Source organism: Xenia sp. Carnegie-2017, unplaced genomic scaffold (genome assembly GCF_021976095.1).
Source record: "Xenia sp. Carnegie-2017 unplaced genomic scaffold, XeniaSp_v1 HiC_scaffold_25, whole genome shotgun sequence".
NCBI classification, from domain to species: Eukaryota; Metazoa; Cnidaria; class Anthozoa; order Malacalcyonacea; family Xeniidae; genus Xenia; species Xenia sp. Carnegie-2017.
The window spans coordinates 5286464-5307582 of NW_025813488.1; the positions used below are offsets into that span (position 1 = coordinate 5286464).

The 21119-nt window shown below is 33.9% G+C and overlaps 6 protein-coding genes and 1 long non-coding RNA gene across 8 annotated transcripts; 5 read left to right on the top strand and 2 right to left on the bottom strand.

Moving 5' to 3' along the window:
* The first annotated feature begins 124 nt into the window (after positions 1 to 124).
* Positions 125 to 1182, top strand: LOC124452409 (60S ribosomal protein L15-like). Its single transcript, XM_047002938.1, has 3 exons — positions 125 to 208; positions 410 to 726; positions 834 to 1182. Exons 2-3 carry the CDS (start codon positions 418 to 420, stop codon positions 1137 to 1139), a joined length of 615 nt encoding a protein of 204 aa, XP_046858894.1. The 5' UTR covers positions 125 to 208; positions 410 to 417; the 3' UTR covers positions 1140 to 1182.
* A 187-nt stretch (positions 1183 to 1369) lies between these two features.
* LOC124452410 (39S ribosomal protein L13, mitochondrial-like) lies at positions 1370 to 2155 on the bottom strand. The gene is given in 3 exon segments (XM_047002939.1): positions 1370 to 1724; positions 1727 to 1747; positions 1822 to 2155. Coding segments are annotated over 3 exon segments (513 nt in total). The 5' UTR covers positions 2066 to 2155; the 3' UTR covers positions 1370 to 1476.
* A 55-nt stretch (positions 2156 to 2210) lies between these two features.
* LOC124452407 (nucleoporin NUP35-like) lies at positions 2211 to 6975 on the top strand. 2 transcript variants are annotated; one of them, XM_047002935.1, is made up of 13 exons: positions 2211 to 2356; positions 2430 to 2605; positions 2686 to 2837; positions 2952 to 3072; positions 3541 to 3586; positions 3687 to 3795; positions 3865 to 3918; positions 4047 to 4116; positions 4742 to 4801; positions 4924 to 4992; positions 5063 to 5215; positions 5554 to 5644; positions 6558 to 6975. In XM_047002935.1, exons 1-12 carry the CDS (start codon positions 2347 to 2349, stop codon positions 5632 to 5634), a joined length of 1101 nt encoding a protein of 366 aa, XP_046858891.1. In that variant the 5' UTR covers positions 2211 to 2346; the 3' UTR covers positions 5635 to 5644; positions 6558 to 6975. The 2 variants fall into 2 exon arrangements, with proteins under 2 accessions (XP_046858891.1, XP_046858890.1); XM_047002934.1 differs by lacking the exon at positions 6558 to 6975 and having other exon boundaries at positions 2212 to 2356; positions 5554 to 5936.
* A 2004-nt stretch (positions 6976 to 8979) lies between these two features.
* LOC124452396 lies at positions 8980 to 9255 on the top strand. The gene is made up of 2 exons (XR_006950763.1): positions 8980 to 9052; positions 9135 to 9255. It is a non-coding gene; the product is annotated as an uncharacterized LOC124452396 (long non-coding RNA).
* Positions 9256 to 10603: 1348 nt separating this feature from the next.
* LOC124452812 (PHD finger protein 23A-like) lies at positions 10604 to 13286 on the top strand. Its single transcript, XM_047003434.1, has 6 exons — positions 10604 to 10736; positions 10881 to 10921; positions 11061 to 11153; positions 11537 to 11681; positions 11803 to 11853; positions 12656 to 13286. The coding sequence occupies exons 1-6, from the start codon at positions 10715 to 10717 to the stop codon at positions 12826 to 12828; spliced, it is 525 nt and encodes a 174-aa protein (XP_046859390.1). The 5' UTR covers positions 10604 to 10714; the 3' UTR covers positions 12829 to 13286.
* A 412-nt stretch (positions 13287 to 13698) lies between these two features.
* On the top strand, positions 13699 to 18620 carry LOC124453593 (splicing factor 3A subunit 1-like). The gene is made up of 18 exons (XM_047004381.1): positions 13699 to 13891; positions 14013 to 14051; positions 14291 to 14422; positions 14505 to 14551; positions 14641 to 14756; positions 14832 to 14910; positions 15022 to 15102; positions 15213 to 15275; positions 15344 to 15434; positions 15533 to 15604; positions 15671 to 15747; positions 15904 to 16002; positions 16244 to 16547; positions 16839 to 17073; positions 17145 to 17386; positions 17544 to 17809; positions 17896 to 17967; positions 18110 to 18620. Exons 1-18 carry the CDS (start codon positions 13708 to 13710, stop codon positions 18209 to 18211), a joined length of 2301 nt encoding a protein of 766 aa, XP_046860337.1. The 5' UTR covers positions 13699 to 13707; the 3' UTR covers positions 18212 to 18620.
* Positions 18314 to 21100, bottom strand: LOC124453595 (arrestin domain-containing protein 17-like). Its single transcript, XM_047004383.1, has 6 exons — positions 20778 to 21100; positions 19877 to 20103; positions 19551 to 19752; positions 19293 to 19453; positions 19015 to 19219; positions 18314 to 18878 (listed from the first exon to the last, which is right to left on the bottom strand). Exons 1-6 carry the CDS (start codon positions 21001 to 21003, stop codon positions 18631 to 18633), a joined length of 1269 nt encoding a protein of 422 aa, XP_046860339.1. The 5' UTR covers positions 21004 to 21100; the 3' UTR covers positions 18314 to 18630.
* Between the last annotated feature and the right edge of the window lie 19 nt (positions 21101 to 21119).

Here is a 21119-nt window from a genome sequence, read left to right on the forward strand (position 1 = left end):
TGAAGTTGTTTAGTTTTTTTTCAAAAAATTTAAAATATGTTAAATTAAATTTGAACATATAAAAAGTGATTCCTCTCTCACAATCAAAATCATTGATAAAAAATAAAAACATTTTGGTAGTGTTTCCGCTGAATTATAATAAATAAATCGCTGGCTCATCCTCAAAGTTCTCTTTGAATCTCACTTTGAACAACAAATATCTGAACAGGTAAGCACGTTGAATCCTCTCAAATTTTCCACAATCTTTTCCCATCCACTCGTTTTTCAATTTTCATAGTGCTTATTAGATAAAATTTTATTATTACTATTAATTTTAGAGACATTAATGTGACATTTTTTAAAACAAACTGCATATATATTTAATGAAATTGTTCCACTAGTTTAACAGTTAGTACTATCTGTTTTGCAGGCCATATAATGGGGGCTTATAAGTACCTAGAGGAATTATACAAAAAGAAACAATCAGATCTTTTACGATTTCTCCTGCGTGTACGATGTTGGCAATATCGTCAACTAAACAGCATCCACCGAGCATCTAGACCAACACGACCAGACAAGGCAAGAAGACTTGGATACAAAGCAAAACAAGGCTTTGTCATTTACAGAATCCGTGTACGTCGTGGAGGCCGCAAGAGGAAAGTGCCTAAAGGAAACACACATGGTAAACCTGTTCGGCAAGGTGTGAATAAATTGAAGTTCCAAAGAAGTCTTCGATCAGTTGCTGAAGTAATTATGGCATTCATACGTTTTTTCTTTGAAAACAAGTTCATTCAATCTCTCACCATAATTAAATCTAAATTATAAGGATTAATGTATTTTTTATATGAATATAGGAAAGAGCTGGTCGCTATTGTGGTGGACTTCGTGTCTTAAACTCTTATTGGGTTGCCCAAGATTCCACCTTTAAATTTTTTGAAGTGATAATGGTAGACCCTGCCCACAACGCAGTTCGTCGTGATCCAAGAATTAATTGGATTTGTAAGGCTGTCCACAAGCACAGAGAGCTAAGAGGGTTGACTGCTGTTGGACGAAAGAATCGTGGCATGAGAAAAGGCCATTTGTTCAACAAGGTTCAAGGTGGTTCTCGTCGTGCAAATTGGAAGAAGCACAATTCATTGTCATTACGACGTTATCGTTAGATTTTGTACAAAATGATTTTGAAATAAATATCAAATCAAATCACTTATTGATTATTAAATCTATTTACACTGACCTTATCAACCAATGATAATGCTGTACATAAGCACTATCATTGGTCAATAGTGTGTTTGGCTTTTGCATATTGGCTAAAAATGTAATATGCCAACCAATCAGTAGCAAACTGGATAAGAACAAAAGGAAAAAAAGAGAAAATATTTGTACACAGGCATTAACCAATTGATCACAACAAGTTATATGTTTTTCCAAACAATCTTATAACAGTGCCTCAAAGAAGTTGGCCAGTCAGAAATAAGAGATCTATCTGTGTCTAAAATATTAATTATCCAACAAAAGTTTAGGATAGTTGTCTAACTCTTCTTTTGTGTATTCATCCAACCTTCTAGGCAATGAGGCTGGTGACTTCAGTTGTGAATAAATGTTTTCTGCATAAGGATGATCTTCATCCTCAAATAAAAATAAACGTGACATGTACAACTTTCTGTTTTTGTTTTTTGGTAACATCCCATTAATAGCACGCCACAACACTCTTGTTGAATCCTTCTGGTGAAGGGAGATGGCATTTTCTCCTTAAATCCACCTGGGTAACCTGCATAAAGAAAAATTTAATCACGCTTTTAAAGTTTCCTCTATTGCTAAGCTTGCAAAGATAAAAAATCCTACCTGTGTGATGTCTGTATACTTTTCTATCCCATTTTTTACCGGTAAAAGCTACTTTTTTCGTATTTATAATTACCAAAAAATCCCCCACGTCAACTTTTGGGTGCCATATGGGTTTAGTTTTGCCTTGCAAAATTGTGGCAGCATAAGCAGCAAGCCGGCCGTTTATTTGGTCTTTGGCGTCAATGAGATACCAAAACCTAGTATGAGTCAAAAGATTTTGCCGAATACGGTTTCCAACTAGCATTCTCTTTTTTCGTAAACTAGATAATGTTCATCGTCATTTACATGGCCATGGACGTGGTCACCATTTTGAAATTCTTACGGATGAGCAGACGATGTTTTTTCCTGCGGACTTACAATAAAGCAGACCAAATATTCAAAATATGAGTATCTACTTTTCGGTGATGAATTTTATTAGTTATGTTACATCAAAGCGCGAAGTGAACGACACTAAAAAATGGGAATGATTAACATTTGAATTTACAAAGATGCATATGAAATAAGTTTATTTTCTTTTCAAATATCATGGATTCAAGTAAGTATTGGAATTTCCAGTTTTTCCAATATTAATGCATAACATACGTGCATACTAATACTGGTGTATTTAGGTTTTTCTCGGGTACCTTCAACGGGTTTTAATCTTAATGCGCAACACACTCCAACAAGAAGTACTGGAATTCTAAGTCAAAGTGGCGCAATGCGATACGGTTCTCCCGGCCATGGTTCAAATATGAGCACTTTTTTACCTGGATATCTATTAGGAGGACAGTCACCATCGTACATGGTAAGAGGTTGAACTTGAACAGATTACTTCCATGTCAATATTCCTCCATATCTTCAGAGTATTTATCTGCTTAACTACAGGATACATCGTATGGTCAAATTACTCGTAGCAAGAGTCCTGGAAAAATGAAGTCATGGTCACCATCAAGGTCTGGTGGCCATAACTATAGTGTTATGGCAAGAACAAATGCAAGTAGGGAGAGAAGAGATGCAACTCAACTTGCTCATAACTTGTATGAATCTTATATTTTTTACTATGACATAGATATTCATTTCTTTGTAAAATTTGCTGTTTTTTGTGTATTTATATGTAATATTTAATTTTATCAAAAATTGTTGACTTTTAGAAAGGAAAATCATACTCCTAAGAGTATGTTACGAGGAAAAGCTCCTCCTGTGGCTGATTTGTTTACAGAAACTACTAGTCCAACACGAAATAAGACTTCATATATGAGAGATGGGCAAAATGTAAGCAGAGTGCACTATGTTGTATGAACTAGTAAAACTAAAATAATTACAGCAGTTCATTCATGGATACAGTTATATTTAACAAAATTTGATGCATTGGTAAGATATTTTTCTTTGAAAATTCATGAACCAACAGATTTCCCATTATATTTGTATATGTGAATTAAAAGATCATGTCAAGCAACATGTTTTAGACGGATTAAAAATTCAAACACTTACTAAAGGATGTATAATTTTATCCACCTGTTATTATTATATGATGCTCATGAAGGGTTTCATGAACCTAGGAGATCCTCTTGTTCCAAAAAAAATGGAATTAAATATTGTTTTGGACAAAGTTCTTTTAAATCTCTTACCCTCCACCAAAGTAAAACATATCTCGTTTTTTGTACATGATACTATGTATTTGACTGGATATTGTGTCTCACTGTATGTATTTACATATATCAATGAAATTCTTTTTACTAGAATGATGTTCACATGACAACGCTAACATCAAATGCTTATTCACCCAGTATGTTTAATAATGAAGATTTTTTTTAATCAACTTGATAAATTCAATTATTTTATTTTAATGAAACTCTTTTAAGTCCTTGTGTTTTGAATTATTGAAGATTTAATGATGCAACATAGTGGAGCTACAGATATTAGAGAACATTTGATGGGTCCATCAAAAAAAGTTTTGTCTTCTCCTGCTCAAATTGATCCATTCTATTCACAAGGGTATGCATGCATACAGAATTTGAAAGTTAAAATTTATTTTTTATTTTGTTCCTTTTTTTTTTGTTCTAGAGACAATATAAGTACAAATAAAGTCTTAGATGAGTGTTGTATCACTGCTTTTGGGTATGTATGTGTGTAGATTTCTTTTGCAAGGCTTACAATGTTGTACTCCAACTTCCAATTCGGGTTTTGTCATAATTATTATGATCATTTGTACAAAAACAAAAAAAAATACTTCTCTCTAATTACAGGTTTCCTCCCTCTGCTAGCTCATATCTTTTGCAACAGTTTTCACAATATGGAAGCATTGTTAAACATGAAGTATGTTCTACTGAAGTATTTTAACCACATACGTATTAAGGAAAGTTTGGTATAACAGGTCATAACCCACCATCCAACTAATTGTTATATGGTTGGATTCACCACATCATAGCAGCAATCATTTTAACTCTACATCATGATGCAATTCTTTGCATTCTTTTTCTCCAAATCATTATTAATGCTCCACTGGATTTATGATTGGTCATGTTGTCCTTTCACCATGTCAATTTCTTCATATAACTCATCCAATGAATCTATCAGTCCATCAACATGCTTCAAGCAACTTTAACACAAAACTTCTCTTCTCAATCATTTTCATTCTCTTTACACTTGTTAATCTTCATTTCATGTTACTATATTTTTGTTACTTTTCCATGAATACTCTATAGACTACCCTACTCAATGTTACCTTACCCTCTCAACCATTCACAACCACAAGGATCTACCTTACTTTATGGCCCTACTTTTTACCTTCCAACCCTTCTCATTTGTCTTCCAATGGTCCACCTTTACCCATTTACTTTGAAATTCTTTATGCTCATTGATTCCAAGAACTTCTTCGTGTATTCTTCAATCATCTTGCTTATTAAAACCGAGGCACCAGCTTTTACTATCTAATTGTCAGGTTTCTTCAAATGGCAATTGGATGAATATAAAATATCAGTCTAAGCTACAAGCAAAAAAGGTAATGTATTGTGCTATGATGTTTTTTAACTACAAAAAGTTCTTGAATTACAATTTGCTGTATTTTATGATTGCTCCGTCATTGCTATTGCTATTTTTATTACCGATATATCATTTTTGTAGGCTTTGAGCAAAAATGGAAAAATATTTGGTAGTAATATGATGATAGGTGTTAAGCAGTGCATTAATAAGGTTGGTTTTTAAAGATTCTATGTGAAAGAAAGTCATCTCATTATAATGAAAATAATCTTTTCACTTTTAGGAGTTCATGTTTGATTTGGGGAAAGAAAATTTACCCACACCAAGTACAATCTCTCAATCATATTCCTCTAACATGCCTGTGTCATCACCTTCAAGAAAAACTCCCATACGTCCTTTGACTGCTGCATATCAGGCAGTTAGTAGTGATCTTGAGGTAAATATTTCATTAGTTTGATAAATATGTTTGCCCTATTTCATCATCATCATCTGCAATGACACACATGATTACAATTTAAATAGTACTAAAACTAATCACATTTTATGTTGTTTATTCATCACCACAAACACTATGACAAAAATCCTAGTTTCCATTTAAGGAAGGTTGTAAGAATGTAATAAGATTGTTCTTATTCTCTCATTTCTTTAGCGAAAATTGTCAATTTGACCTACCATATAAATGTTATTGTAGTTCATGTGCATTAACTTTTTTTCCTCTGCAATTCATTGGCTTCAAAGTGCAGTATCCCTGTCTGTATAATTGTTCATTTTTAGGTTACAGGAACTGCCTCAAACACTCCACAAAAAAATAACAATTTAGTTTCCAAGGCTATGGAATATGTTTTTGGCTGGTGAATTTGCGAAGGTACTTTTTCCCATTGCATATGACATTCTTGTAAACAAAGCTTTGGCCTCTTGCAATGTATTTAGCTGAGATGGTCATTTGATAAATAATTATTATAAATAGCTTCTACTCATATTATGTAAAATCAAGAAAAAAGTCTGATAGTGAAAAAAATGTGATACTAGAGTATTCCTAGATATTATTCGAAATTAACTTTTTGATCTAGGGATAGCTGTGCGCAGCTGCTCTATTTTATGTAATAATAGGCTTTCAAGGAAAGGAATATACAATTAATAAATTTACGTAATTATAATTTGTCAAATTGTTTAATATCTTTAATAATGTGAGTATTTATGAAGGACATTATATCCTTAATGTGACCTAATCAAAATTTTCTATCCATTTTGCATGAATTGGTAAGTTTCTCTTGCCCTTTTCGTGTTAGTACATTTTTATTTGCTAATTTTCGTTTCGTTTTAATATAGAGTTCTTTTACTCGATAATTGATACGTACTTGCCATCACTGACATGATAAATGTTATGTACACACATTGCGCATGTGCATTTTATTTTTACATGCTTGAGTCCCAAGCACCACTGCCACTGCCTGCTCCCACTGCTTATCAATTGATTGACATTTAGCTGGAGGTCGTAATGGAAGAGCGGCGGAAATGGAAACCAAAATAGCGAGAGATGTTCGTGAAAGAATCATGTATTCACTTCAATATGTTATGTTCTTTTCCCGTTTTGTTTTTTTTTTCTCAAATCTTGAACAAGTTCCATTTAAAATAATAAATATATCATTTTAATTATTTTGATTCAATCTGCTTCTCTCAGTAGCTTTATATTTGGAAGCTACCAACATGTACGCGTTGCGCGCCTATTTTTTTATTCAAATGTATGCCATTGTATTTAATAAACGCATTGTTTCTAGAGATATATCCAAAGACCAAGAAATGAAAAAGAAACGTGAAGATTCATTATAGCTACAATAAATAATGTTATGACAAATGACTTCCTTGGCTCCAAATGTGGACACTGTTTTTTTTTCCAAAACAAAACGAAATCGGAGGGAAAACCGGTGGTTCAAAAAAAGCTACAATAAAAGAAAAGACCAAAAATTTAGAAAATTTCCTCAAATTTTTGTAGTTTTAAGATGTTTCGTATTTTTGTTGTTTTCAATGATTACGATGATCTACTTTCCGTTGAAGTGACAAACGAATTTAAACGTTTCTTTCATTGAAGTCATGACTAAAAATTTTATTGTAATTGGCTCCCTAGGAGCTTCTCACCTTTCACAAAGACAATAAGTAATCCTTCAATGCGTTTGAATAAAAAAAAATTCATTAGAATAGTCATTTGTGTTTTAAGTATGCAAATGAAAGGAGTCTGGGAGACCATAGCTCTTTTGTTTGGCAACAATACGTTTTGTTCTTAAAAATTAGATTTGATAGATATCCGGTAATTTGTTCAAGTACGAACAATGAGTACTGAACAATCATGTTGAACAAATACATATAATGATATGCTTAACACCATATATAAAGTAATATTCACTTCACGTGTTGCCACACATTAACCACGAGTATCAGTACCACATCAAAAACGTTGATAGCTGCTGAAAAAAAGGGAAACCCTTTTGAAATCAAGTATGAAAGTAGAACCCACGGCTGGAAACTACAAATGTAAGTGACTACACTGACGATAAATGATTATTTGCTTTTTGATTTATCTTTAATGTTCTCGGAAAAATCGAAATGGTTTTTATTGATGCTACTGATTTTTGGTTTGTTTCTTCAATGTGATATTAGTCATTACCATGCAATGAATACAAACACACTAAATTTGCCATCTGTCTCCAACGCATTATGTGGTTGAGTGCATAGAGGTGCAGTTTTCACAGATTGTCGTGTAGACTTGTAATGAACGAGACCCGTAATTGTCTTTTGCTCGAATTTCTACGACTCCCTGCGATATTTTTAGTATTTGAGAAACCTCGTGGCAAACAGAATGCCCTTAAACCTAAGCTTAACCTAGCAAGGTATATTACTGCAAAATTCGATGAATATTTGGACAAAATTCAAGTCTACTTTCTAAATTCATTATCGTTTCATGAATCTTAGCCTACCATATCATGTCTCGTTATTTTGCATAACGACAAACGCAAAACCATCTGAAAATTCTAATGAATTTTCTTTATTTAAACGCATTGAAGGATTACTTATTGTCTTTGTGAAAGGTGACAAGCTCCTAAGGAGCTAATCAAAATAACTAATTTTAGTCATGACGTCGTCAATTAAAGATTAGTCATGTATTAAGAAAGTTAAATTATGTTCTTTACTGAGAAAGTAAGTATGAGTTACATGGAATACTAGTGTTAGTGTAAGCCTTGTAATATGAAAGCGTTTACTGTAAGAGGCTTTGACGACTATGTTAAGCCTTTGACTTGTGAGAATTGTTACATCGTTCAAACTCAACTGACCAAAGTGACTAAAGCAATTCGTGCAATGTAGGCGAATGTTCTACCATTTGGATAGTCAAACAGAAAACATATTCCAATTTGCTTATTCTCAATATATCTGATTAAGTATTTGAAAACGCAAACTAACGTCATATGTAGAGTTACTCATCGTGAAATCTCGAAATGTATGTTTAATAATTTTTTATATTGTAGATCCCACAAGGATGGAGTTGTGAGAGTCCCTTTACCACCTGTGTCATTCTCTTCAATTACTCTTACTAGTTTTTCATTGACAAGAATGTTTACGTGTAGTGTGGATTTAGTTGATGTCAGTTGTTTGTTCATATAATGATGATGGGCCCCATTGTTATATGAGCCCACCTAAGGGTGGTCAGCTGATACTCACTGAAGATCAACGCTGCACTAAGCATTCTTTGAGTGATGATAAAACTGGGGTATTGAAGTGATCCCTTTTCCTTCGCTTAAAGTTACCATAAGAGGGCGCTGTAACTTGTAATCTATCCAAATGGCGATTCGTGATATCAGTGGACGATGATGGAAAACAAGCGAGTGGAAAAACACTATCCATGTGTTGTGGTTTGTAAGAGGTTTGCAAGTTGAGTAGATAAATGTTATTTGAGTAAATGCATGAGATAGTCAAAAAAGGATCCTGATGGTCTATTTTTATAATTTGAACCTTGCTGCGACAAAATAGCTGGCTTTCACTCGCTACTTTTTACTAAGATTTTTTAACATTTATAAAGAAAACTGCAATGCTGCAAGTAGGGTTAATTGAATTTGTAAGATAAAATGTTACAATAAATATGAACTATGTACACGTAAAAAACTGCGCGGTGAAAAGAAAGGAAGAGATGAAACCTACCAAGAGATGAAGCCGACCAAGAGATGAAGCCGACCAAGAGATGAAACCGACCAAGAGATGAAACCGACCAAGTCGCCTGAATCGGGTACTAAAGTTTTGTTCTTTTCAATATGTTTAATTTCTGTTTTCATTAACTATGCTGACGTTTGTAACGTGTTTTTTTATAGAGTTAGCTATGTCTGCGTGGCCAATGAATGAACGACCAAGTCGGACAGGAAGCACCAAGAAGCAAGCGTCCTTATCGATCACACTTGCAACTTTAGTTAAGCATAACGTTCAACAAAATTTCCATAAAACTAAGTTTTTACAATTGTAAAATTACTTAAATATTGTGGAAAAAAAAAACACGCGTGTGAAAGCCAGCTATTAATCAAGGTCTTAACGAAGCAACATAGAAATTTTGAATCGAATGAAGTTTAGTAAAAATCAAAAATGATTTTATGCACGTCATGACGTCACATTGGTCATTTCGTTTTTCATTGTTGTTGGCAGGCGAATGGTCAGGTCGTACGTACTGAATAATTTTTTCATGTGATTTATATATGGCTGGATTGGCTGCTATTAGTTTTCATATTTCGTCTATCTGTTAAAGTTTCGGTCGACATTTTGCGCTCTTTCATTTTTTGTTCTCTACCAAAGTTTGCGTTTCTTTTGTTCCAACACCAAAATATTTACCGTGTCAAAGGTTATAGACTGCCCATTTTTTTATCGCTCTAAATTTAATTATTTTATACGAACGACGTACGATCTGACTACGATGCATGTTAAAGTAGATCATCGGAATCATTGAAAACAACAAAAATATGAAACATCTTAAAACTACAAAAACTTGCGGAAATTTTTCTAAATTTTCGATCTTTTCTTTTATTGGAGGGTTTTTCACCAGATCCACTGGTTTTCCCTCCCATTTCGTTTTGTTTTGGAAAAAAAAACAGTGTCCACATTTGGGGCCAAGGAAGTCATTTCTCATAATATTATTTCATGTAGCTACATGAATATTCACGTTTCTTTTTCATTTCTTGGCCTTTGGGTATATCTCCCGAAACACTGCATTTATTAAAGATACAATGGCATACATTTTTTGGGGAAAAATAGGTGCGCAACGCGTACACACGCTGGCCTGCAAGTATATAGCTACTGAATGAAGTAAATGTGATCTACGTCGTTAAAATATAATGATATATCTGATGTCTGATGGAATAAAGACGAAATATACACCATCTTTATAAGTCATCAATTATAAGTCTGATGTCTGTGGAATAAAGACGAAATATACACAATCTTTTGTTTCCAACTCTTGTACTATCTTGAATATCAAGAAAACGAGATGTCCCTCTTCGGAATTTGTTTTATTTTGTATCACTTGAAATTGTCTGCTTGTTCTGCTTGTGTTAGTGTACTTTTATTCTTCTTCGTGTACTTCTATTTGTGTTTGTGTACTTCTATTTGTGTTCGTGTATTGTACTTGTTTGCCACCGTTATAAACACCGATGTAGCCTTGTATTTTGACCACAACGTGAATTTTTATCTCCTCTTGCTGTGATGTCACATATCGTACTCTCATGTTCAGCGAACCAATTAGGTTCGAGCTGTAATAATCTCGCTTTGCTCCATGGGAAAACTCAGATACCAGTTGTAAGAGGACACTGTTCGAGTGATACGTTGTGTAAAAGTGCGAGAATATTTGTTGAATTTTATTGCATTGATTTTGAAATTAATTGTTCTCTTCAAGGATCAGGGTGTAAGAATGAATGAAGCTTCGATTCGAGGTATTTAACTTAAAAACTAATGAAAAACACGACCGTGTGCAATGAATATAATTGACCGTTGGTCACTGCATCTGTTCTCTTAGTGTAAGATATTCTCCATTTTTATTTGAAATATATCCCTGGTTTTACCCTTGTATATTCTAGTTCCACCGAGAAGGTTTTCTGAAGATGGAATGAACAATATGGTATAATTTCTCGGCATCTTCGCTAATAATTGAGCTTTGTTTACTACACTTAAATTCAATGGCTTTACCCTGCACGTTTTACTGTTCTATGTCACTGGTATTTTGCTTACGATAATTGCTTGTATCTTGCTGCTTTTAGAACCTGCCAGCACCAAAGAAGTTACGGAGAAGTCTAGAAGAGTTTAACTCGTTTTGTAGTTATGTTTTGGCCTACGAAGCAAGGCTACAAGAGGTGTGTGCTTGTTTTATATCTGTGCCTAATTTTGTTGTATTTTTTGTCTTCTTGAAAATCGTTTATTTCTCCATGACTTAAAGTGTGTTCCCTCCTGTTGATGTATTTTCCTAAATAGCTTGTTAACTGTGGTAGAAACAAATCTGAAGCTCGCAAAATTCGATGTTTGCACGGATCTTAAATATATTTTGTAGTCATGTCTTTATAAGATGTATTTTTCAATCGAAGTACATTTTTTGTGTGATAGAATTGCAAATTTGGTATCTCATCTCATGTTATCATTGTGCTGTTTGTAATAACGCTTTTGCCCTTGTCAATCTTTTTTACTTTTCTCAATATGGCGCTGAATTGCACATGCTTTCAACTGTTGTCTTTCTACGTAGGAACGTCGAAGAAGACAAAGTCCAAAATCTTCAGGGGAAGAAAGCACAAGCTCTAGCACAGATTCAGCTTACAGTGAAAGTCTTTCATCGCCAGATAGTTCAGATGAACGGTTGCTTGATAATGTTGACGAGGAATACGACTCAGGTGCATTTTTATTAAACCGTTCTTTGTGCGATTTCCTTTGCACAATGTTGTATTGACAGTGTCACAGTGGCGAGTTGCGGCTAAATTACCAATGTATTATCATGCATTCTTTTTTATATAGGCGACGAATCGTGGAATAAAGTAACTTGTTTTTGCGAAAAGCCTTTTGCAGGTATTTATATTTTAATCGATCATTCGCTTATAGTTTCACTGGAAAATTTTAATTGTTTCTCGCACATCAAGTGACATTTGTTTACCAAATTTCATGTTCATTTCTATATCAAATTATTTTTAAAAAGTGTCCATTCGTTTGATATCTATTCGTCAAATTTCTAAATATTTTTATTGTGTTTATTGGGCCTTTAAAGAGAACTTTGATAAAATTCTCATTTCTGATTTGTCTCCAGTCTCTAGTCAATCATTGAATATTGTACAAATATCTAATGACTGCGCAATGAGTGTAGTGAAAAAAACGATTTAGATTTTTGTTTGTGTCCAAATGAGTTTGTTTACATCAAATTTCAAATTGCATTGTGAAGCTGATTAAAAGTTGTTTTGAAAATAATACAAGTAGCATCAAAATTATTATTCATTTTCTATTTCTGGGCAGACATCAGGAATAACTACTCATGGACATGTTATCTCAACAAGATAAAGCTTTAATAGTTTTCTGATTTTGATACTGTTGAGTTATTAACAATTTTTTTCACTTCTACTTTCAAAGAAGGCTATGTATGTGAATCTAGAATGATATATCTGAATGCAGATAATATAAATCTGGAATCTGTAACTCTGAAGTCTAGGGAGTGCTTGCTAAAATTTAAACAGCATTGACTTGATACTTATTCTGAATTCCTATTCCCCCATTCACTGAATATTGCTGGGGGGGGGGTTGTATTTAGAAGGTTTGAGTCATTTGTGCATGTTTTTCTTCTGTTTTGCACAAATATATACTATTTATGTTTCATTTGAAGGTCGGCCAATGATAGAGTGTTCAGAGTGTCTTATTTGGATCCACTTATCCTGTGCAAAAATTCGAAAGTCTAATGTTCCAGAAGTTTTTGTTTGTCAAAAGTGTCGGGATGCAAGGCACACAATGCGTAGATCACAAAGGGTGAAGACAAGTCCTAGTCCTAAGCGCACTTGATAAATTGGCATACCTAGATTTTATGTATAAATTTGTAAATAGATTTATTTCAGGAAACCTAAAAGTTTATGCGGGCATTTATTGTGTATTTGTGCAAAGAAATTTATATGATTGTTGCATGTTTGGCAAAAGATTGACCAAATGTATAGATTTTAAAGTTGTCTGATAAGATTTATGGGTTAAATTTAATTGCCATAAAGAGATGTGTTTACTTAAAACAATACTGTTAAAGTTCGTACTTTGGCTTGAAACCGATTGACAAATGTTGAAGGAGTTATCTCTCTTTTCCTTCCATAGTGTGTTGAGTAGATGTGTGTAATTACAATGGATGGGAAACCATGCTGTTAATTAAGGAACAGCCTAGTTAAATTACTTGGAATGAAAACATAACACTTGCATTTGTTATTCGGTATCAATCCTCTTGTAATTGCAATAGAAAGACTTCATTTTGTCATTAAGTTTTGTTGTGTGTATTGTGTTTGACATTTTTGTTTCCTACTATCCCAATGGTTGCTACTGATAACTGTTTGCCTTGTTATGGTGTAATGTCAAGTCTGGGGTGTAATGATTAGTTAACCCAGTGGAGTGGCCTTTTGTCCAAGTCTACAAAAGTTCGAAGTTTGTACTGTTACATGAGCTGCCCAACAAAAAAGTTAATGAGGAGGCTGGCTGAAGATGGGTAGAAAATAGTTTCTTAAGTACATTTGTTCGTTTTACCTGAAAACATGTTTAAAATACTCAAACACATTTGTATTTATTACATAAAATGGTGTTCCTGTCAATTAAGGGCGTATATTGGAACATGTTACAATCTGGAAGATCCAAAATCATATTGTTCTGTCTTCGGAAACAGTTTCCGAATGCGCCTCCTTTTGACGGATGGTATATTTACATTGTGTCTTATGGCAATGGTGGACGACTTGTAGGGATTTTGATTGCAGTTGTCTCTTGAGTTCGAAAATGCCACCAGTGACAGCAACCACAGAAGAGAAAAAGGATGCAGGGGAAGCAACACTTTCAAAACCAACTATTGGTATTATTTATCCCCCTCCTGAGGTCCGGAGTATCCTTTATTTTACTCTTTAAACCTTATGCTTACCGTAATAAATTTCTCAAAACGATTAAGCCCATCGTTTATGGACTAAAATTTTGCAGTTGTTATGTTCTTTGACAGACTTTTTAAGATATTGTCGATAAAACAGCAAGCTTTGTCGCTAGAAATGGTTAGTTTGAACTGTATTACTCTTCTTAATTTAATGTTATGCTTCAAATTACGGGGTTAGATGGTGGGTTCAAATGGTGTGTAAAGTTCACCGTTCCAAAAAATGATTTTCAACTGTAAAAATTTTGTGACGTTTTTTTGAATATTACATAAAGAAGACATAAAACACCAATTTTAGAAGAAGAGGTTTATATTCATTTATATTATTTTGCATTGTCCGATGTTTAATTGTGTTTTTAGGTCCCGAGTTTCAGACAAGAATCAGACAGAATGAACAGAGCAACCCTAAATTCAACTTTTTGAACACTGGAGACCCTTATCATGCATATTATCAACATAAAGTAAAGGAATTTAAAGAAAATGATGGCAAGAGTAAGTTTATTTAAAAAAGAAATAAACATAAAGATAGTAACAATACATTTCTTGCTTTATTACGGAGTATTTTTTGTTTTAGTCCCAGAGCCAACAATCCAACCTCTCATGTCCATTCAGACAAACAAGGTATGTGATTTTGTTTTTGACTGATGAATACCTTTGAAGGATTGTGAGGCCACAGATCTTTGCCTGTGAATGTGGGTTTGTGCTTTTAGTTAAAGCCGACTGTTTCAGCACCCCAAGTGACCATCATTGAACCTGAGATTCCCAAAGAACCTCCACCTGAATATGAATTTCTTGCTGATCCTCCAAGTATATCTTCATTAGATTTGTAAGTAAATAAAGTAATGAAATTTTATGCATGGTTTGAAAGACAGTAAAAGATTCTTAACAAAACATGTTACAGAGATATTGTCAAGCTCACAGCTCAATTTGTTGCAAGAAATGGTCGACAGTTTCTAACAAATTTAATGAATCGTGAACAGGTACAATAACTTTTCAACAGTTAAACTTGAAATGAATACTGTACTAAACTGGAGTTTTCATGTGCTCAAGAGTGAGCTGATAGCAATGCAGTTGGTGTGTTGTATTTTTAGAGGAATTATCAGTTTGACTTTCTGCGACCACAGCATAGCCTTTTCAATTATTTTACAAAGTTGGTAGAACAGTACACTAAGGTACATCAATATGTATGAAGTAAAGTGTTGTGTGCCAGTACTTCTTTCCTCATAGTGCCAAGTCTTTGATGCTTACAGTGTCCAAATGACAAATTCCTTTAAATCTGTAGGTGTTAATACCTCCTGGAAACATTAAAAACCGATTAAAAGAAAAGATAGATAATCCATTCAAGGTAAAATTACAAATTTTAAGATAATAGTTGCGTTTAAATTTTAATGTTATTTTCTGTTTTATGTATAGATTCTTGACAGTGTCAACTATCGAGTGCGCTGGGCTAGACACCAGGAACAAGAAAAGCAGAAGGTTGAAGATGCTAAAGAAAAAGAGAGAGGTGTTTTGATGTTTTGAATTATTCATTTTATCAAACATTGCTGAAATATCATTTTATCAAAATCATTCATTACATGGTGTATGTTTTCTTCCTTTTAGTGTCATTTGCTCAGATTGACTGGCATGATTTTGTTGTTGTTGAGACAGTGGATTTTAAAGAAAATGAAACTGGTGCATAAATTCTCATTGCACTAATTCTTATAAACTTTCTATTTCAATATGAAAATCTTGTTTTAGGTAACTTGCCACCCCCAGTAACTTTGGAACAACTTGGTGCAAGAATTCTTGCTCAAGAAAGGGCTGGAAAGACCAAGGTAATAAAACACTTTTTACCATTTTATCTAAATTTTGCAGGCCATTCTTTATTTTTTCAATACATTATTTTTTATCATGGCATATTATATTTAGCATTGTTATTTGATGTTGTTTATTTTATTCATTTATGAAATGACCATGTCTTCTTTATTCAGGATAGTGATAAAGATGGCAAGGAGAGAGATGATGAATTTGACATGATGGATATTGAAATGGAAGATGAAGATGATGGACAACCACCACCTCCTGGAAAGGTATTATCTTATGCCTTTTCTCATTTCTTGTGGTTTTTATTGTAATTATAGGCTCCAGTTCATGGTTGTTTAATTCATGGCATTTCACTGTAAACAATATGTTCTTATGCAGTAACAAAATGATACAATCTTCACTTCATCTCTGTGGGAAAACATTTTTGAACAGAGCTATCCACTAAAAAATGCTAGTTAAAGACTAACATCATTATAACTTTGGAAGAATAATATAAAATTGTTTCAGGAAGCACCGAGAGCTCCTTCTCCTCCACATCCACAAGAACCTCCACCTCCACAACCTCCTCTTCCACCAATGGCACCTGGTACCAACATACAGATTAGAAAAGACTATGATCCAAAACAAACTCGAGTTCAAGCTGGTCCAACACCTCCTGACAACTTCCTTATTTCACCGATAACAGGAGAAAAAGTACCTCGTCACGAATTTGATGAACACATGAAGATAAGTTTACTGGATCCAAAATGGAAAGAACAACGTGACCGATACGAGGCTGAAAAGAAACAACAAGAAAGTGTATTTGCTTCTGGTACTGTATCTTTTGCATTTCATGACTCTTTTTCATTGTACATAGTTTTTGATTGTGAGTTTTTGATTGTTTTATTGACAAGTTATTTTGCATACCTAATATCAGGTTGCAATAGATAAAATCACACCATTCAATTGATGTAACAGTCAAGGCACTGCTGTATGTTGGGAGCTTGATAAACTAGTGCTGCAGTAGGGATGAATTGAACTGATCTTGTACGATCATTCTGATTCTACTTAACATGTTATTTATGTAAGATGGAATAAATACATAATTATTCATCCTTTTTAGGTTCATCCATGGAAAGTAATTTGAAACAGATTGCACAAAGGCGAACAGATATCTTTGGTGCTGGTGATGTGGAAACCTTCATTGGTCAGAAGATTGGTGAGGAAGATACAAAACAACCAGAAAAGGTCACATGGGATGGTCATACTGCATCAATCACGGCTACTGCTCAAAAGGCTGCAGCCGGAATCTCCTTAGAAGAGCAAATCGAACAAATTCACAAACAGATTGGCATGGTGTAAGTAATTTGTGGATGAGAATTATGACAAATTAAGCATGCAACTAATTTTCCTTTATTAAAATTTGTAGTCCTGATGAGGAAAAAGAAGCCATTGGGCCAAAGCCATCATCGACAAACCCACCACCTCCTCCTCCCAATCTTCATCCCCTTCAAGCTTCTCCGAATCAATCCATGATTAGGCCGCCTCCTCCACCTAACTTCCCACCACATCCATCAATGCATCATTCCATGCCACCTGGTGAACACAGAAATGCACCGCTACCTCCTCCAATGCTCAGGTCTCCTGTGCCACCACCACAGAGATTTATGGGTGAGGATATTTAAATTCATTTTCTGAAAGTGACTCAGTCCATCTTCTGATATGGCTGATTTTATTTCAATTCTTGACTGCTCATATGCTTTAGCATACTTCAGTAGCAACCTGTTACCAGTATTTTATCATGGGGATTGTGTAATTTTTGCAACAGGAATCCCTCCTCCTCCAATGCAAGCCCCACCTTTTATTCGGCCAGATATCCAGGCTGCACCACCAGTTATGCGACCTGATGAACCTCCAGCCAAGAAGTCAAAGGTTGATACTGGTCCAGAGGCCAATCTTATACCAGAAAATTTGTTTCTTCAACGGCACCAGGGATCTGTTCGATTTCAAGTTCAGGTTCCAGAAATTCCTGATAAAACTGAATGGAAATGTAATGGACAAAAGATCTTCTTGACTATACCATGGACTGATCCAGTAAGATTGATCTAATTTTTTTGTGTTATGACATAAATGTTGTTCCTGAAAATTCTTTTTACCCTTATCTTTTTATTTTTAAACAGGTGTCTGTGATTAAGGCAAAACTACATGAAGAAATAGGGATGCCTGCTGGAAAACAAAAACTTCAATTGGAAGTATGCACATCATATATAATTTAGATTTTTACATTAAAAACATGTGATAATCTGTGATTTTCATTGCAAATTTCCAATTTTTAAATTCTTGAAAAATTAGATGAAAATGTTCTGACTATTCAAATATTTCTTTGTTCTACAGAGTATGTTCATCAAAGATTCCAATACTCTTGCATATTACAATTTCCTACCATCCAGTGTGGTACAATTGCAAGTGAAAGAACGTGGTGGCAGAAAGAAATAGACATTTCTCTAAAGAAATGTGCAATGTTAAAATGCAGAAGGTATTTGCTTTAAACCTGTCATGAAAAATGTAAAAATTGTATTGCTTAAGTACAAAATTTTGTTCCTCTTTGCTAAGAATATATTTATATGCAATTCATATGTATGCCCACTATTGAGTTTATATTAATTAATATCAATATCATAAGCTAAATCTTACATGTTTTTGTATCCAATAGTTCAAAATTTCTGTACGTGGCTATGAAAACTGCCATTACTGTCTGGTAATTTACAAGTAATACTTAGATTGATGAGGTTCTGAACTATTTAAATAGTAATTCACATTTAATTTGGTCATTTGTATACACATAACTGACATGACAATGGTTCAATCTTTTCCCACCATTAAATCAATGACCTTATGCGAAGGAGAGTTGCCTATTAATTACTTTGTTCATCCATACTATCTGACAATCCATCATCAACTGCATCTAATCTTGGTTCTCTGTCCGGAGCAATAGTCTCTTCTTCAGCAAAGGTACCAACTGTACCTGGGTGGAACTGATAGTTGGATACAAATGCATACATTGGTGTGAATGAAGTATCCCCCATGATGTCTCCAGAATTTGCATCATTTTCATCCCAAATATGTGCTGCACCAAGAATGCAATCAGCATAGGAAGGAGGAGCTAAAAAAATTTTTGGGAAGATTATTCTTTCTTGGCCTATGTCATCAAATGTGTTTGTTATAACTGCTAAGGATTAACCAATGGATAATTTTCTTTGCTTATTAAAGTTCAGATACATATAAATTTGTCTACATACGTCCCAACTGTGCTGTTGTCATTGACTCATTGTAAGTAGGAAGGTTGACTTGAAAAGGCATGACTTCATCAGATGCAGGTGCTGAAGGTTCACGAGGTAATGTAGTTGGTGGAGCAGTTGCTAGTAATGGTGGTCTGTAGGGTACTGTTCCAATGGTTATGGGTAATGAAAGAACTAGTTGATTCCGTCTTGTTTGAATGCATACCTAAGACAAAGGAATATATGTTTTTCAGTATTATCAAACATAATAGATCATCAATATATTATAATGACATTACCTCCAGTTCATAGGAAACTTTAATGAATTTGCAGTTATTTATTGTGGGTGGTATGGGTGGTATACTAAACATTTGGTTTTCCCATTGTACAGGAGTGTGAGGTGGAAGTCTTTTGTCCTTGCTCACTTTCACACACTTGTTGACAGTAGTTATTTTTTTGCCTGAAATAAACAGTAAAATGAATAGTACATTTTCAAAATTAAGACCACACAAAAGGAACATAAAAAGAGCAGTTGAAATGCAAAAATGCAAACAAACCTTGTGTATATTTTGTCTTCTGATACAGAATGACCTTAACAGGTTTTGTCCTTTTGGACATGTTATTGCACAAGCCTCCTGTGAGGGCAATAGCTTCACCTGGACAATAACCACGGCGATCAGTTCTTAGCTGAGCTATAACTGACCCTCGATTAAAGCACATGAATTGTTCTTGCATTTCACGCTCCATTATAATGGGTTCCTATAGAGGTGTAAAATATACATTTAGCATTATTGATAAATGTATATTTGCTCCATACATACACCCTACTAATGTCAATGATATTGGCTTGCACATTGTTATCTAAACTTTTCTAAACTCTTACCAATGCCCATGGTTCATTAATGTCAACCATTTCCAATATTGTTATTGCACTTTTTGAGCTGTAGTTCGATTTCCATGGACGGTCCATTATTGCTTTCAGTGTGTATCTAATGCATCCTAATTTTCCCTCAAATGACGAAGGTAAGTGACTCATGGGAATCTCAAAATGAAATGGGAAAGCATGATCTCCTGCACTAATTACTGGGTATGAGCTGTCATGACTTCCATCTAAGAAAACATTTAAAGAACACAATATGGTTGCACAATTGTAAAACTTTTTCTTTCCCAATTATTATGTATTAAGAATACTATTTGAATTAATTTTGCAAGTATGTTTAATGCAGCCTATTGAGCTAAAGGCCAAGGTGACTCATGATGTTGATGGTAAATTACATGTAAGAATATCAAAATTGTTTTATCATCATATCTTTATGATGATAATGATAGTGCTTCCTCGTCAAACACTGCTTGTGGAGTAAAAATCAACAAAATTTAAGTATTGCACAACAGGACACTGTAGAATATTTCATGAATAAATTTTTTGATAAATGTAGACAGACTCAAGAGATTTAACATTTATTGCGCATAGTGTATTTTAGGCGAAAACTAAAATTTTTTAAAAAAATTGATGACTGGACAATAAACGCAGCCGTCCCAAACTTCCTTGTATATCAACACTTTGAGACAAGGCATCATTTCTTATCAGTATACATCTTACTTTCTGTATTTTTGTTCGATAAAAAATTAAGATAAAATGACAATTATCAACTAACTCATGTAGACAAGATTCTTATTTTACCCAAACCTGTCGTCTATTTGAAATTCCCAAAAATTGTCATATTATGAGAGTTGACAAACAATGTCGAAGTACACAAAAATATTTAAGGAAATTTGTTTCATACCCTTGCCAAAAATTTCAACCTTTTCGTCGAAATAATTTTTAACAGCAACCCAATCTTTGCTATTAGGCTTCGCCACCCTAGCTTCTCCTAAGAATTCCATACGAATTGAACGAAATTTTAATTTTTTTCTCGACTTCGTAACAACGTTTCCAGTTACCATATCACCAGCGTAGTACACACGTTTATTGTTCGTAAATATTATTTTGAATTCGTCTGGTTTTCCCATGATTTATGGCCTTAGTGAATCTTATTTTTGTTAAATTATCAATCTTATTGTTATGCTTTTAAATTATGCATTGTTGATGTTGTTGTTTCCGGCTTCCGGATGTCAAATTGTTTGGC